Below are 16,868 nucleotides of genomic sequence, written 5' to 3'. Positions count from 1 at the left end.
CTTCTTTTATTTTTTAATTTTTTTTTTTTTTTTTTTTTTTTTTACGTTTATTTTTGAGACAGAGACAGAGCATGAACGGGGGAGGGACAGACAGAGAGGGAGACACAGAATCGGAAGCAGGCTCCAGGCTCTGAGCCATCAGCCCAGAGCCTGACGCGGGGCTCGAACTCACAGTCTGTGAGATCATGACCTGAGCTGAAGTCAGACGCTTAACCGACCGAGCCACCCAGGCGCCCCTCTACTGCCCAACTTCTAATTCAGCTTGGAGTTGTATCTAACACAGCAACTGGTGCATGTTTATATTTAAGTAATTCATTCATGATATCTTTAAACCATAGGTCCTCTGCTGTACCACTTTGAAAATTTGGCAAACGAACTTTCCATAGAATTGAGCTATGAAGATATAAAAAACGTTGTTCTGCAGTATGGATTCCAGGTGGAGGTAAGGCTGGAATGAAGTACGGCCACGGTTTCACTTCCAAAGCTTTAATCTTAGGACAGTTACAGGCTTTCACCTCTTCACCTGTGTTTTCATCCCTGAAGTGAAAATAATACGCACTCAGCTTTTAGAATGATAAAGATTTGGCATAATGTATGTGTAAGGAGAAAACTATAATCCTCAATGTGATCAGTCACCTTTCCGTAGTACGTGGTAGCTGCCCATGGTCATGGCGTCAGCTCCTGTAGACTCACAGATACCAAGTATGCTAGGGTCTGGACAAGCAGAGGTGGGGGGACAGGGGGTATCGTTCACCGTATGTACTTTTGTAGTCTTCGTTTCTTATGTGGGATTGTAAGACTTTATGATACTTTGACTTATGTTTTAATTGTGTGTTTTTTTAAAAGTATTTCATTGATTTTAAAAATCAACAACAGATTCATTCTTCAAAATAAGGAGAAGTTGGGGTGCCTGGGTGGATCAGTCGGTTAAGTGTCTGACTCTTGATCTCATGGTCATGGGATCGTGGGGCTCCACACTGGGCATGGAGCCTGCTTAAGATTCTCTCTTTTCCTCTCCTGCCTCTCCCCCACTTGTTCTGTCTGTCTGTCTGTCTCTCTCAAAAAAAAAAAAAAAAGAGAGAAAGAAGAGTAACGTATCAGTGATGTAGAGCTCAAGCTCTGGAGTTGGACCGCCTGAGTTGGAATCCCAGTTCTCCCACTTACTGGTGGCATGACCTTGAGCAGTCTGTTCTTTGTAAAGTTAGGATTACTAATAATGCCAGTATTGGGGTATCTGTATGTACTAAATGAGTTAATATGAGCTCCCGTCACTCACAAGCACTCAGGATCTGTGTCATCGTCATGCTCATCACCATTCTGGTTGTTGTTTGCATTCCAGGTTGAAAAGGAATCTGTCTTGTCAACATATACTGTGAATGACCTCTCCATGATGAAATACTACTATGAATGTGTCTTGTTTGTGGTCCGTAAACCACAGTAACGTTCTCAAGTGGGATCAGCAGGAAAAAAGCTTCATAAGAGCAAATGCTGAAATAAACAACTCAAAGTCAACTATCCCATCGACAGGACACAACCTCAAATCAGTGGTGCCTTCTTATTCCTAACAAAATTTAGAAATAGCGTCTATTTTCTTAATACGTCTATTGCTTTTTCAGAAATATACTATGCTGTGCATATTTGTACTACAAAAGTAAAAAAAGGAGGAAATGTCTTCAAGTATACTTTTTCCTTGAAGCCCAGAATTGTCTTTCAGTAGAAAAACCCATCTCCAGTGGTCTTCATGAAGCTGTCTATTGCCAAGTCCGCCATGTTCATGACTACTAGTATTGAAGCCCCCCCAAGTCTTTCTGTTCTGTGTGCATTGCACATGGTACTTTTAGAAGAGTCTGAGGATCCTCTCTCACATTCAGCATCTGGAATTGGGACTTCTGTTTGCTTTGGACCGAAGCGATCCCTACAGAAAATGTGCGCCCTTTTATCATTCGGATTATTTTTTTGCCAGCTCAGCTGAACTTGGGCATCAGATGTTTCATTTTTATGAAATGCTAAATTTAATAAGATCACAGGCCGGTAAAATGCATTCAAGTAACTGAGAAAGTGGTCTTTTGGGCACACTGACCTGAACATTATTTGAAAGCATACTCATCATGAATCGCTCTGAAATGTAGAAGGTCTCAGCACTCTTAAGTGAGGCACAAAAGCCTTTATTAAAGGTACTGCTAGGAAAATGGGGAAATAAGAATAAAATCTGCCCATTGGAAATGTCTGATTTTAAACTAGAAGTGAATACAGTCTGTCAGTGAGATGTTTACAGTAATGTCTTTTCTTTAAATTACCTGGATTACAAAAGCACGCACTTTTTTTCGTTAAAAAATCAGATACGAGTAAAACTGTCATGACGGTATTACCGTGGGGAAATTCTGAATACGAAATTCAGGGATAAATTACTGCCCGTGGTCTGTCTTCAGTATTGTCAGCAGCAGCCGTTAATGTAATTTCAGATAACGCCAGTTTTGTTCCCTGATAGCTGGAGTTAAAAGAATATATGCTGCTTTAAATTTCTACCTCTAGCAGAATCTTTATTGGAGAGAGTTTTCCTTTGTATTTTTTTATGTTTATTGTTTTGTTTCCAGTAGCTTGGAAAGCAGAAATGACTATTAACCTTTTCTTGGAAAAAGGAAGTACTCGCGTTGAATATTTTCACAGGTGATTATGATGGCGTTAAATGACCTCTGTGGCAATTTGAATTAGATAGACTTAATCTCAATAATGTGCTGTAGGATTCACGTCATGTTTTAATCGGAAAACCTCCTGGTGAATCTTTAGACCTCTTTTTGTCAGTTGGGCTGGGGGAGTCGACACAGTCTGGCATGTTACCGTTGGGAGCTTTTCTGTGTGCAGTAAGGGAGCTCTTGTTCCTGGAAAGGACTCCAGGAAAGCTATTTGACTTGCTAAATTATGGAAGCCTGTAGCCTGTTGAGTTTAAAAAAAAAAAAAAGGAACAAAACACAACTATTTCTCTTTGTTGCCCCATCCCCATACTTGGCAGATGTCCAGTTAATTAGAATTCTCATTAACTACCACCTGAATGAATTTGAAATTAATTTTTAGGGGAAACCACCCCCAAATTTTTGTTTATTTGTTTGAGAAAGAAAAAAGCTAAAAGGATCCTAAGTATTTAAAAAATGCATTGAAAGGAAAGGAATGCATGCTATTTTTGAGTAATGTAGAAAGGCCTTTTATTCACTGACTAGTATTCACTTTTTTACTTGTATCCGAACACATGATCTTGTTTTTCTCATAGAGGCAAAAATGTGTTGACAGCAATGGGTTGGCTTTATTACTTAAAAGTTTTGGCTATCAGGTTTTATTCTTTAATAATGTTACTTACATTTCTAAATCAGAGCTTCATTTTAGTTGATTCTGAAATCAATTATTTCATTTGTTTTTAATCTCTCATATCATGACTACTGTTTTTCAAATGTTCTGCACAAATTTGCATCACTTGTTTTTTCCTACTGCTTTTGTAGTTAATATATTCTAAACTTGAAAATTGTGTCAATCGGTAATAGAAGTGTCACTGGAGGATTTAATTTTATATTATATGTAGTCCTAGCTACTAAAGTGTGTAAGCCTTAAAGTTTTGTGTTCTTTTTCCTTGCATTAGCCCTATACACGGATGTTTCCATTCATTGCCATAAAGCAGGAGGAGATAGGTCATTGTGCTTGCTTTCCAACCCTCTCCCCCCTCCCCCCCTTTCCATATTCCGAAGTAGTGCAGGTTAGGGTCTGTTAATCAAGTGAGCAAGACGGGAAATGTGAAGTATAAAGAGGAGCTGTATAAATCACAGTATAAAATTATGAAGTTTGGGAACTGTAAGATGTACTGTATTTATATGTAATTCTCATTCTAAAAGTTGCCACAAAGGCTGAATTGGAAGCTTCATGTCTGCATGAAATTTCCTATATTTTTAACGTGTATGATGGACTTAATTTTTCTTGAATATTAAAGTCTGCCAATTGCTACGAAACCGCATTTGCTTGGTTGTTTCCATCTAGGTTAGTAGTAACTGTAGATGTAGGCATTTTAATTAATCGAATGCATGCTTTTGAATCTTTAGATGAGCCTATTCTTGTATGCTTCTAGAAAGTCAATAGTAAGAGCACTTGGTCTTAGAGTATGTTAGGCTTCATACTGATTAATCTTGATCTTTGGTTTTGTTAAATAATAGACAAATAACCATAAAGAAAACCAGTACCAGAGAGTTCCAGGACCAGCCATTAGTTGGATAAGCACTGGGCATGGCACTTAAATACTCTGGGTTTGTTTTCCTGAACTTGTTTGTGATCTCAGGCACAGCGCTTGCAGTGTGTCTCCTCATCTGTAAGAGAAGACTGACACCACCGACTTCAGGGGGTTTTGATAAAGTCACGCGCGACTGTGTGCAGTCTTCTGTGTGAACATGTGAAAGCACCTGGTAGACAATGCAGTTTCGATCTGTGCTGACGCTGTACAGTGATACAAAAAGGTGAAGATTAGTAACAGGACATCAGTTTTAATAATGCTATGGCGGAAAAAAGTTTCAGTGGAATCCTGGGGCTGGGGGGAGACCAAGAGGACAGGTATGTGTGGATAGATTCTTGAATGTTCAAGTCTGGTGGGAATTGTAAAGAAATAAAATGGTAGGTAATGGGAGAGAGGGCACAAGTAAAACTTCATGGTTATTCCCACTTTTAGAAACATGTCAGTACATGCCTCTTGTGTGTTTATTTCTCTTCAGTAGATACATAGAAGCAGAGTCATTGAGCCAGTGTGTATGTGCCTCTTCAGTCAAGTTGCCTTTCAAAAAGATGAACGATTTACATGCCATTGACAGTGTTTTGGAATAACTTTGTTTTCATTCTCTGCTCAATACTGGATTTTGCTAAGCTTGTCATTTTTGTCAATATGATAGGGCAAAGTATCTAAATTTAATATTCATTTCTTGAACGATTAGGGGAGCTGAGCAGTCGTGTAAGCGTAACGCCCAAAGAGAGGGGTCTTTGATCGGCCAGTCGGTCGGTTTTCACCCGGCATAGCGGACGGGTCGTTGGCAGCACTCCAGAAGTTGGTAAAAATGTGTCGAGCTTCATCAAGAGGCGGACTGGCCAATCTCGAGGACTGCTTGAGTTCTCTCCTCTGATAGCAGTGACCATATCTGCTTCTGGTTTTACAGAGCTGGCGCTGAGGCTGAACAGCTGCAGCCCGATGGACCCCACTAGGTGTCCACTTGGCCAGCCAGTGCTCTGGGTCCAGGAGTTCAGGGAACGCCGGTGAGTCGAGAGCCCCACTGAACCAGCGGCTTTGCTTTAGGTGGCAGAGTGGGGCATAAAGTTGACTCCCAAAGAAACAGCTCCCATCTTATCATGGCACCAAAAAGCTGCTAGGGCCAGGCTAGCTGCACTCTTGAATGTGCTATTTATTTGACTTGTTATTCCCGTTGGGTATTTTTCACCTTGTTAGTCAGCAAGTCGGAACCGACCCACCTGCAGATGAGAATGTGAAACCGAAGAGGCCTAGGGCCACCATACGCCATGCGTTCAGTCCCAAAAGCTTAGTAGCGGGTTAATAGCTTCCTTCTTTTGTACCAAGGCATGTCTGGTGATGGTCAGGTATTTAGTGCCTGGCTACGGCCTGTGAGAATTTGGGCAGCCGTTAGATCTTTGAAGCTGTGGCTTCTGTCTTGGAGTTTAGTAGTATTTCTGTGGGACCACCCAGGAGGGGACAGTCCATGCAGTAGTCCTTGAACGTGCCACTTACTGCAGGCATGTGATACATCAGATCCATTATACGGTTATTGAATTGGTCCAAAGCGCCTCAGTGAGAGGTTATTTTTGAGATCTCTGACTCCAGGTAAAAAAAAAACAAAAAAAAACTATGATTTTTTTTTTCAGGCCTGAACATAGGTAATTACCTGGCAGGCTCACGGAAGAAAGCTGCCCTCCACTTACCAGACTTGGTGCACAGCTAACGCACTGCAGTCTCCAGTGGGACCTTCAGTCAAGGACACGGGCTTTTATTTTATTTTTTATTTTCTTAAACGTTTATCTATTGAGAGACAGACAGAGACAGGGCGAGAACAGGGGAGGGGCAGAGAGAAGGGGAGACACAGAATCCGAAGCAGGCTCCGGGCTCCGATGTGGGGCTCGAACTCACGAACCGCGAGATCATGACCTGAGCTGACGTCGGACGCTTAACCCACTGAGTCCCCCAGGCGCCCCAAGGACACAGGCTTTTATTCACAGCCGCAGTCCTATGTAGCCCAGTGCCTCTATTCAGAGCCTCTTTGTCACGGGCTTCAGCAGAAGCATTCCTCAGATTAACCGACTGAGCCACCCAGGCGCCCCTCATCTTAATTATTGATAGGAGTGAATTTAAACCTACCATTTTGCTAGTTTTCTACTTGTTCCATTTCTTCCCTGTTCCCCCTCTTTTCTCATCTGTTTCTGGACTCTTTACTTGATTTCATCTCCACTACTGGCTTTTATTAGTTATAGCTCTTTACCAAAAAAAAGTTTCAGTGGTTTCTCTTAGGGCTTCCAATATATATTGCTAGCTTGTCACAGTCTGCCTTCAAAGTATTACACCACTAGATGTATAGTTGTTAGTAACAATTACAACTCTTAAAATATACTTACAATTCTTCTCTTCCATTATTCATGGTATTGTCATGCATTTTAATGTGCATAATAAACCCCAGAATACATTGTTACTATTTTTGCTTTAACTGAATTCTTTTAAAGCAATAAAAATAACAAATATATTTTATGTTTATCTTCATTTTTATAGCTTCTAATGGGTGGTGCTTTAAAAATCTCTCCACAGACTCTTTGACACTCCTCCCTTTGGTGCAGCCTCATTCCTCTCCCTCTTCAAGTGTGGACTGTAGTGACACAGTTCTAATGAACAGACTGAGGTAGAGACGTGAGATTTATGTCAGCTCCCCTCAGCAGCAGCAGCTATGCTGTGTGTGTGTGTGTGTGTGTGTGTGTGTGTGTGTGGTATAAGTCCCCTGCTCCAAGTTCTTATTTTGAGCCCCCAATGGAAGGCCATGAAAAAACCCTTGTGTCTGAGACTCCCAGCTCTTCCAAACTGAGATGGTAACCACAACTGCCAAGAATGTGAAACATTTTGCAGGTCATAAAAGACATTGTAGCTTCCGTTTTTCTCTCTCATCACTTGCATTAGGGGAGGTAAGACAGGTCATGAGGACATTCAAATAGCCCTGTGGAGAATCCCACGAGGTGAGTAACTGAGGCCTTCTCGAAACAGTCACATGTACTGGTGGTGGCTCATCCAGCTCCAGTCAGGCCTTCTAACGACTGCAGCCACACGGGCAACCCTGGTCGGCAACCCTAAACTCCCCAGCTAAGCTGATGTTAGAACTCCTGACCCACGACCGAGAAAATGTTTGTTGGCTTGAGCCACGGAGTTTTGGGGTAATTTGTGACAAAATGCTCATTTCTTAGTGTGTACCAAGTTTCCACCTGGAACCTGAAGAACTTCCTTTAATATTTCTCATATCAGGTCTGCTGGCACTGAATTCTTAGATTTTTTTCTGAAAAGTCCTTTATTTTAGTTTCATTTTTTAAAAGATTTGCTGAATACAGAATTCTGGATTGACATTGATTCTTTAAAGACGTCACTCCTTGGACCACCGGAGTGGCTCAGTCAGTTGAGCGTCTGACCGGCTCAGGTTACGATCTCACAGTTCACAAGTTCAAGCCCCGCACTGGGCTGTGTGCTGATAGCATGGAACCTGCTTGGGATCCTCTCTCCCTCTCTCTGCCCCTCCCCTGCTCATGCTCTGTCTCTCTCTCAAAAATAAACATTAAAAAAAATTTTTTTAAGATGTCACTCCAAAAAAAAAAAAAAAAATGTCATTCCATTGTTTTGATGAGTACTCTGCTAGAATTCTTATTTTTGTCTCTCTGAATGTGTTTTTTTTTTTTTCCCCTCTGGCTTTCAATATTCCCTCTTCAATTTTCAGTCCTTTGACTATGATGTGTCTAAGCACGTGTGGTTTTTCTGGTTTGTTTTTGGAATTTATCCTGTTTGTCATATCTGTGGTTGATGTTACTATTTCTGGAAAATTCTTACCTTTTCAAATATTTCTTCTTCCCTCTTCTCTTCCTGGGACCGCTTTTGCAGGTACATTAGGTTGCTTGTTATTGTCCCGCAATTCCTGGAGCCGCTGTTGTGGTAGTTTCTTGTTTTTATTTAGTTTTTACTCTTTATTTTTTCCTTCATATTTCAGACACAGTATTTCTTCTACTTCAAGTTCCTTAAAACTTCCTTCGTCCATGTTCATTCTAATAATAAGCCTGTTAAGAATTTTCAAGTTATGCTTTTTTATTTCAAGCATTTCCATTTATCTTTAATTTCCATCTCTCTGCTGAAATTCCCTGTGGCTCAACACATGGTGTCTGCTTTTTCCACTGTATCCTTAATATAAGAATTTGACTAATAAAGAGCGATAACCCCAATATCCTGGTCACCTCTGAGTCTAGTTCTGTTAATTGCTTTGCTTCATCTCTTGACAAGGTTTTTGTTTGCTTATTTTCTCCTATTGCTTTCTTTCTGAGTCTTATAGTATTGAATTCCATTTGCTGTGTAGAAAACGACAAACCCAGATAAACAGTATTTATGCGTGGGTATGACTCTATGCCTGGTAGGCTGGTGTGGGAGGCCAAATCAGTGTCACAAGAAGTTGAGTTGGGTTTGCATTATATCTGCACTGCATCACAGGCTTCAACCTCTGCTAGCGGTCACCTGTTGTTACCTTGCGTTTAGAGCGGAGGACAGGATACCAGAGGGTTTTCCCAGTGTTCTTGCATGCTCTCTAGCATTCAGCTGTGTCTGCATGCCTGTGCCATAAAGGAATTTTCACTACATGCTCCAGCCTCTTCCCCAGGGGTACACTACTGGTCCTTGTGAGTCTGTGCTCAGTTCATGGTAGGGAAAACAGGAATTCTTGTCGTAGTGTTGCCTCATTCTTAGGCAGGCTCTGTCACCCAGGCCTCATCAGTGGGTTTTTCCTCAGCATTCCCATCCTCTTCCCGTGTGTTTGTGGTTTGTCTTAAGCAGGAATATCCTGATTTTTGCTTCTACTTTTCCTCCGAGGATCTTTGCTCTTGTCCTAAGGATGAGAGACTTCTTCCTATCCCTCCCCTGAGGCGGGGGGTTTGCTTCTACTCTTCCCCACAAAGAAATAACGTCTGTCCCTTCCAGCCTCCTGCCCTGTCCCAAGTCTTTGTCTGGAGCATCCAATGGAAGGCCATGAAAAAAAAATCTTATGTGCACAAACATCCTTTGTGTAAGAGACTCCCAATTCTTCCAAACTGAGAGGCTAATCCACAATCGCCAAGAATGAAAACTTTTTGCAGATTTCTTAGCAGCTTATAAAGCAGCCACTTTTGACACAAAACTCCTATATCAAAGTCAAAGGAGAGTTTATAACTCACAGCAATAGCACTAGCCAGAGTATTAATTTTGCACAGTACTCTGAGACCCAAATCACATAGAGGGACACAAGAGAGTTCTAGGTGACACCTGCACAAGCGTTGGGTTGCATCAGAGAACTTTGAGCTTAAGAAACCTTATTCTTTTAGGGTGGGCTAGCAGTAAGTGTGACTGACTTTTTGCCCTAGGAGAAGATACTATGCTAGACAGTAAACAAAACCTGCCCTTTGTTCTAGAAGGAGACACTGTCTCTCTCTTCCAAGCCTGTTCCCTGTACACGTATCCAAGAAAAGACAATCAGGAATACAGTTAGCCAGTACTTCTGCTTGTGAAATATGCTGAAATGGAAGAAAAAAAAAAAAAAAAAAAAAAACCATGGAAAATTGACTCCCAACAGAAGATTACAGAAGTCACAAGCTTTTAACTGTTGGCATAAAGGAACTTGTAACCCATACAAGTATCATTGACACTAAAATAATCTGAGGTGGCCCAAAGATGTGTCTCATATGCCCTCTGCCCATGTTTCCTAATATCCCACCCAACTGACTATTAACAATCTTGTCCCAGGAACATTTTGTGTAATACCAAAAAAATGCAAATATACACGTGTGCACATATATGTACATCCTCTACTGTTTTCTTGGTTTTGGCCTATATACATATACATATATATTTTTTGACTTAATACATTTTGCCAATTGTTCTATATCCATACGTATAAATTTACACCATTTAATAAAATCTGCATGTCTGTATGTATAATGCATACACACACACTTACATGCAATGCTACCAAGTAACATTTAGTTTGTTTTTAACTTTTTGCTACTCAGCACTATATTACAAGGAATAGCTTAGTACACACCGGCTTTGTGTCTATTCTCTGGACACATTTATACATCTGGTGTAAATTCCTGAAGGTGGCAGTGCATTTTTAAATTTTCACAGATGTCAGATGGCTCTCTTAAAAGGTTACACTTGAAAACAAGGAGCGTATCTGTTTCTCAATATCTTCACCAATACAACCTATTATTAAACATTTAAATGAATAACCTGATGTTGAAAACTGCATTAAAATCCTTTGAAACATGCAATGTTTTTTTGTGGGCTTTTTGTTTTTTTGCTTTCTCGTTTGATTTTTCTGTTTTTGCTCTTCACTATCACAGGCTGCCCGGTAAGGAAGAAATAGAGTGGAGATAGATAGACCTGGTCAGTATCCCAGCCTCACTATTTACTGTGTGGTCTTTAAGTTTTTCATTCACCTCACGTTTATTGAGAACCTGTATTGTGTCTGGAATGGTTTGATCCTGGGGATTCAGAGGTCAAAAGATAGTTTCTCCCACCGGAGCTTCCATAACAGAAAAAGATGTCAAACAAGTAATTACAAAACCGAAACCGAAACTAAAAACCCAAGGAATTACATAATTGTAAGAACTGAGCAGTAGGGACGTGCTGACTTAGAGAAGACTTCCCTAAAGAAATGATATTTGAGCTGAGACCTGAAGGAAAACCAGAACTTCTCAAACACAACATACAATCAAGGATCCACATTTCATTTTTCAAGTGTTCCTGCCATCATCTTCATTTTCTTATACCCTAATTAATACGAAGAGGGAAACTGGTATTTTTCTAGTCTCTGAGAAAATTTATACAATTGTCTTTACACTGGTTGAGTTCTTGCTTGAATAAAATCAGGTATGTCGTAGTCAGTGGTTTGCATATTACAAGGTTGATGACTCTCCTTTCATACATTATAAATATGTTAATTATGTATTAATACACATTAATATATAAGATGCTAATATATAATGAGTAAATACAATCTACAACAAATGAGGAAACAGGCATATCTCCAAGTTAAAAGTCACACACAATATGACCTTAAAGTCAAAGTGAACTCTTATAGTAAGGCATTTTCGGCTTCCGGGCAAGGTGGAATAATGGACTACATTTAGCCTCCCACCTAAAACAACCCCAAACCTGGACACAACATATAAGACAACTGCCAACAAAGGACAGTGATTTCTGAGAGACAGGAAGCAAGCCTGGCAGTGTGCCTGAACTGAGGGCATGCAGTTGATGGTCCAGGGAAATCAAGACGGCTAGAGTTTGCGGGACTGAGTACCCGACAGGAGAAAACCACACACACAGAACCTCTGAAGATCTGAGCACAGTCCCCTAGAGTACTGATCAGTACATGTGTGTGAGATAACTACCCAAGGCCAGAGAAAGAAGCACCAGGGAAGTGAAACTCGTAATACCTGGTATCCAATTAAGAATTACCACGTATACAGGGGCGCCTGGGTGGCTCCGTGGGTTGAGCGTCCGACTTTGGCTCAGGTCATGATCTCACATTGGTGAGTTCGAGCCCCGCGTCGGGCTCCGTGCTGACAGCTCAGAGCCTGGAGCCTGCTTCACATTCTGTGTGTCTCTCTCGCTGCTCCTACCCTGCTTGCGCTCTATCAAAAATAAATAAAAATATTAAAAAAAAAAAAAAAAGAATCACCACATATACAAAGAACAAGACAACACCCATAGAGAAAAGATCAACCAATGGAGACCAACCCAGAACCGACACAGGTGTCAGAATGAACAGAGAAGGACATTAAAACAGTATAACTGTTCCCTGTGTTCAAAGTTACTGAGATGTGTGTGAGGCTTACACTGAACTTCTGGAGATGCTAAGTGCATTGGAATGAAAAATACAGTGTATGAGATTAACAGCAGAAAAGTCATGAGAGGAGAAAAGGTTAGCTTGAAATCCTAGCAATGGAAACTCGAATGAAACACTAAGGGAGAAAAGGCCACGCTGGCTTTTTTTTTTTTTTTTTGCTGTCCCAAGCTCACGCCAGGCATGCTCTTGCTTTAGCACACTTGCATTTGTTACTACCTCTGCCTACACTCAGTCGCCATACATACTCAGCTCACCCCGATTTTCCTCAGGTCCCTGCTCAGAAGTCTTACCCGAGACACCCTCCTTGACAACCTAATATAACCTCCCCCATCCTTCTTAATCTGCTGCTTTTCCTCAGCACTTGACATATGCACTTGTTTATCGCCTATCTCCCTCAATGCAAGTGTCGGTGGGGGAGTCACAAGACAGGGATGGTTTGTTTACTGTTGTAACTCTAGAATTTTCCCTGCTATAGCAGATGCTAGTTTTCAAAGAATAAGTTAATGAGTGAGCATAAGTTTGCGAAGGGGTACAGTTATACTTCTGATACGAGTTCCCGGTTGGATGAACGATGGGATACAGGGCACACGAGGATGGACTAGGAGATGCCTGTGAAACATCCAAGTGAAAACGAAGCATAGTCATTTGTTCAACAAAGAAGTACTGAGCACCTGATACATGCCAGGCACTGTGCCAAGCACTTGAGTATATCAGAAGTGAAAAAAAACCCCAAAGAATCCTACCCTCAAGGAGCTTACTTTCTAGAGAGGGACACAATAAGAATAGTAAATAAGTGAATTATGTAATAGATTGAAAGGCGATATGTGCTATGGGAAAATAAAACTCAGGCAAAGGGAACCTCAAGAGTCTCGGGCAGTGCTGAGCCAGCTCCACTTTCAAATAGGGTGGTCAGGGCTGGAGTCATTGGGAAGTGGCCAAGGGTCTAATGCTCTGGGGTGAGGTTTATCTGTTAAATTGGCAATAATATTTGCCACAGAGTTTTAAATGAGATATGTTGTTAGGAGGTCTGGCAAATACATAGCTGCTAAAAAATTTTAAACCACTTCCCCACCCTAAACCACTGTAAGGCTTTAATCAGTCTGAAACAGGCCAATTTTAAGATAAGCTGAGTAAGTTTGTGAGTGTGCATCCCTACTTTAGCAAGAACACACTAAGAAAAGTTTCCTTCTTCGTTGCTTTGCTGTTACTAGTGATGAGTTCTGAGTCATTATCCAGAAGAAGTGCTGGGGAAAGAAATCAGAGAGCTGTTCATATAACAGGAGAGAAAGAAGATCCTATTGGGTCAATATGAAAGTGCACCTGGACAGGGTGAGGAAGGGAGTGAAGGGTTGCGAGATTTCTGCTTTACATGAAGTGGTACAGTGTTGGCTTTAAGTAAATTGTGAAAAGTTAAAGATGTATACTGCAATCCTTAGAGCAACCATGGAAAATTCATATAAAGAGGGGTGCTGGGTGGCTTTGTCGGTTAAGTGTCTGACTTTTTTTTAGCTTTTTTTTTAATGTTTATTTATTATTGGGAGACTGAGCGTGAGCAGTTGGGAGAGAGAGGGAGAGAGAGAGGGAGACACAGAATCTGAAGCAGGTTCCAGGCTCCGAGCCATCAGCACAGAGGCCGACACGGGGCTCGAACTCACAAACTGTGAGACCATGACCTGAGCCAAAGTCGGACACTTAACCGACTGAGCCACCCAGGCACCCCAAGTGTCTGACTCTTGATTTTGGCTCAGGTCATGATCGCATGGTTCATCGTGACATTGAGCCCCCCCGTGTTGGGCTCTGCGCTGACGTGCGGAGCCTGCTTGGGATTCTCTCACGCTCTCTGCCCCTCCCCCATTCGTCTTGAGCATGCTGTCTCTTGAAATAAATAAACTTAAAAAAAATCATCTTAGAAAATTCATACAAAGAGGTAGAGCTGAAATGTTGATAGATTAAATTAAAATCAAATTCAAAACAATATTGAATTAATCCAAAAGAGGTCTGGAAAGGAGGTACACAGTCAAAAAAGAAAGGGACCAGACCTAAATCCAGTCATAGCAATAATTTATATCAAGTGTTAAAGCATTAAACATTCCAATTAAAATACAGAAACTGTCAGAATGTCAGAAAAGCAAGATCTAACTAAATATGTTGTCTCCAAGAGATAAGATGCAGATAAACTGAAAGTAAATGGATGGAAAGAAAAGATGTACTATGCAAATAGTACGCATAAGAGGGCTGCAATGGCTATAAAATCATAGTAAGATGACTTCAACATGAAGAGCATTACCAGAGACAGGGATATTTCATTAAGAACAAAGGGTTAATGCATCAGAGACAAAACAATCATACTATGTGTGTGCCTAACAACAGGGCTTCAAAATATATAGACAAAAACTGATAGAATTAAAGGGAGAAACATAAAAATCTACTGTGATAGTTGGGTATTTTAATACCTATTTCTTAGCAATTAATAGGACATTGAGATCAAAAGGCACCCCCAAAACAAACAAAAAAACCCCAAATCTGTTCAGACATATAATATCTGAGAAACACTATCAAACACCTTAACCTAAATGACATTTATAGAGCACTATGCCCAATGCCTGCACGATATATGTTCTTTTTCAAGAGCACATGTACATGCACCATGATAATTTATATGTTGTGTCCTAAAATATATCTCAACAAATTTAAACGTATTAAAAACACACAGATAATGTATTAAATGAGAAAGGAATTAAAACTAGAAACCAATAAGAAAAAGATATCTTGGAAAACCTCTGAGACTTGGAAAGTTAACACAAATAATCCATAGGTCAAAAAAAGAAATCAGGGAATATAGGGTACAGCACAGGGAATACAGCCAATAATTTTGTAATTACTTTGTATGGTGACAGTAACCAGACTTACCACGGGGATCATTTCACAATATATAAAACTATCAAATCGCTAGGATATACACCTGAAAACAGGATATGGTATGTCAATTATACTTCAATTTAAAAAAAATCATGAACAAGTATGTTCACAGCACACTATTTCTAACTGCAAAAAATAAAAAAACTCAAAATGTTTATCAATAGAGTGGATTCATCCTTGGTGCCTGGGTGGCTCATCAGTCTGGTTCAGTGCCCGACTCTTGATTTTGGCTCAGGTCATGATCTCAGTTTGTGAGATAGAGCCCCCCACATTGGGCTCCACACTGGATGTAGACCCCGCTGAAAATTCTCTCTCTCCCTCCCTCGGCCCCTCCCCAACTTGAGCATGCGCTCTGTCTGGGGTCGGGGGAGGGGAGAGTGGATTCATCTGATGGAATACCATACTCAATATAAATGAATGAAATACAATTACATGCATAAACATACAAAATAAGGAAAACAGGAAAGCAAACAACTCCATGTTTTAAGTGGGCAAAAGATCTGAATATTTTACAAAGAAGAGATACAGATAGCAAATAACCACTTAAAAGACGCTCAACATCATTAGTCATTAGGGAAATGTAAATTAAAACTACAACGAGATACGTACACGAGATACCTATTTAGAAAGACTAAAATTAAAGTCTGACCATACTAATTGTTGGAGGGCATGGGTAGGAACTGGAACTCTCATATACTCTTTTCAAGAGAAGAGAATGCCTACGTGCATACGAAGCCTAATACACACATGTTCTCAGCAGCTTTATCTGCATAGCCCCAAACTGGTAGCAGCCCCATGTTCATCACCAGGTGAATGGAGACACAAACTGTGCTATAGCCACGTAATGGAAAAGTACTGGGTAAAAAAAAAAAAAAAAAAAAAAAAGAAAAAGGAATGAACATCTGATAACATGAATGAATCTCAGAATAATTGTGCTGAAGGAAGCCAAACAAAAACAGCACATACCGTATGATTCCATTTATGTAAAACTCTAGAAAATGCAAATTAATCTACAATGACAGAAAGTAAAGTAGTGGTTACATTCCCCGGGGAGGAGGGAGGAATTACGAAGGGGTCAATGGAAACTTTTGGGGGTGATGGACATGTGCGTTATCTTAACTGTGGCTATGGTTTCACCCAAAAACTCAGCAAACATTTGAAATATATGTATTTTATTTTATGTCAATTAGGGCTCACTTAAGTGTTAAAAAGCCAGCAAAAATTAAAAATGTTATTTAAGAACACAAACACAGATGGGAAAATTACAAAGTAAAGCAAAGACATGGTCAATTCAAAATTCAAAACAGCAATTACCTGGCATAGAGGGAGGAAAGGGAGAAAGGTGTCAGCGGGACAGGCATGTAGGGACCTTGACATGTTCTGGTCCAAGCAATATTCTATACCATGAAACTGGGTGCTGGACAGCTTATTATCATTCTTTTAACTGAATGTGTTTTACACCACCTTTTGTATAGATGATCTATTCCACAATTTAGAAAAACACAGAGCCTGTGGTGAGAACCACGAAGGAAAGAACCTGTATTAGCTAAACTGCACTTTTGTGGGCAGGACACCCTCAAAACCTTTTCAATAAAATTAAGCTCTTTCGTATCAGATAGGTGTGATCTGATCTTTGAGACAGATAGGTTATCAATTTCAAAGAAGGAATGGAAAGATCACGCTGAAAAGCTATTGTTTAACACCCCAACTTGTTAACATTTCTGTATATATTAACTAAGCAGTTGCCAGGGCACCTAGGTGGCTCAGTAGGTTAAGCATCCGACTTCAGCTCAGGTCATGATCTCAGTCTGT

The 16,868-nt window shown here is 40.5% G+C and overlaps 1 protein-coding gene across 2 annotated transcripts in view; it reads left to right on the top strand.

Moving 5' to 3' along the window:
• CARNMT1 (carnosine N-methyltransferase 1) overlaps positions 1-3,992 on the top strand; it is a 44,962-nt gene extending 40,970 nt beyond the window's left edge. For both annotated transcript variants that reach the window (XM_019463584.2, XM_019463585.2), the window contains 2 exons: positions 339-442; positions 1,340-3,992. In XM_019463584.2, coding sequence (XP_019319129.1) covers positions 339-442; positions 1,340-1,441 — 206 coding nt within the window. In that variant the 3' untranslated portion in view covers positions 1,442-3,992. The remainder of the gene's footprint in view (positions 1-338; positions 443-1,339) is intronic.
• The last annotated feature ends 12,876 nt before the right edge of the window (positions 3,993-16,868 follow it).

This window comes from Panthera pardus, unplaced genomic scaffold (genome assembly GCF_024362965.1).
Source record: "Panthera pardus isolate Hobbes unplaced genomic scaffold, ASM2436296v1 HiC_scaffold_20, whole genome shotgun sequence".
Lineage (NCBI taxonomy): Eukaryota > Metazoa > Chordata > Mammalia > Carnivora > Felidae > Panthera > Panthera pardus.
Note: the sequence above shows the minus strand (reverse complement) of the source record. Positions and strands in the feature narration are given on the sequence as shown.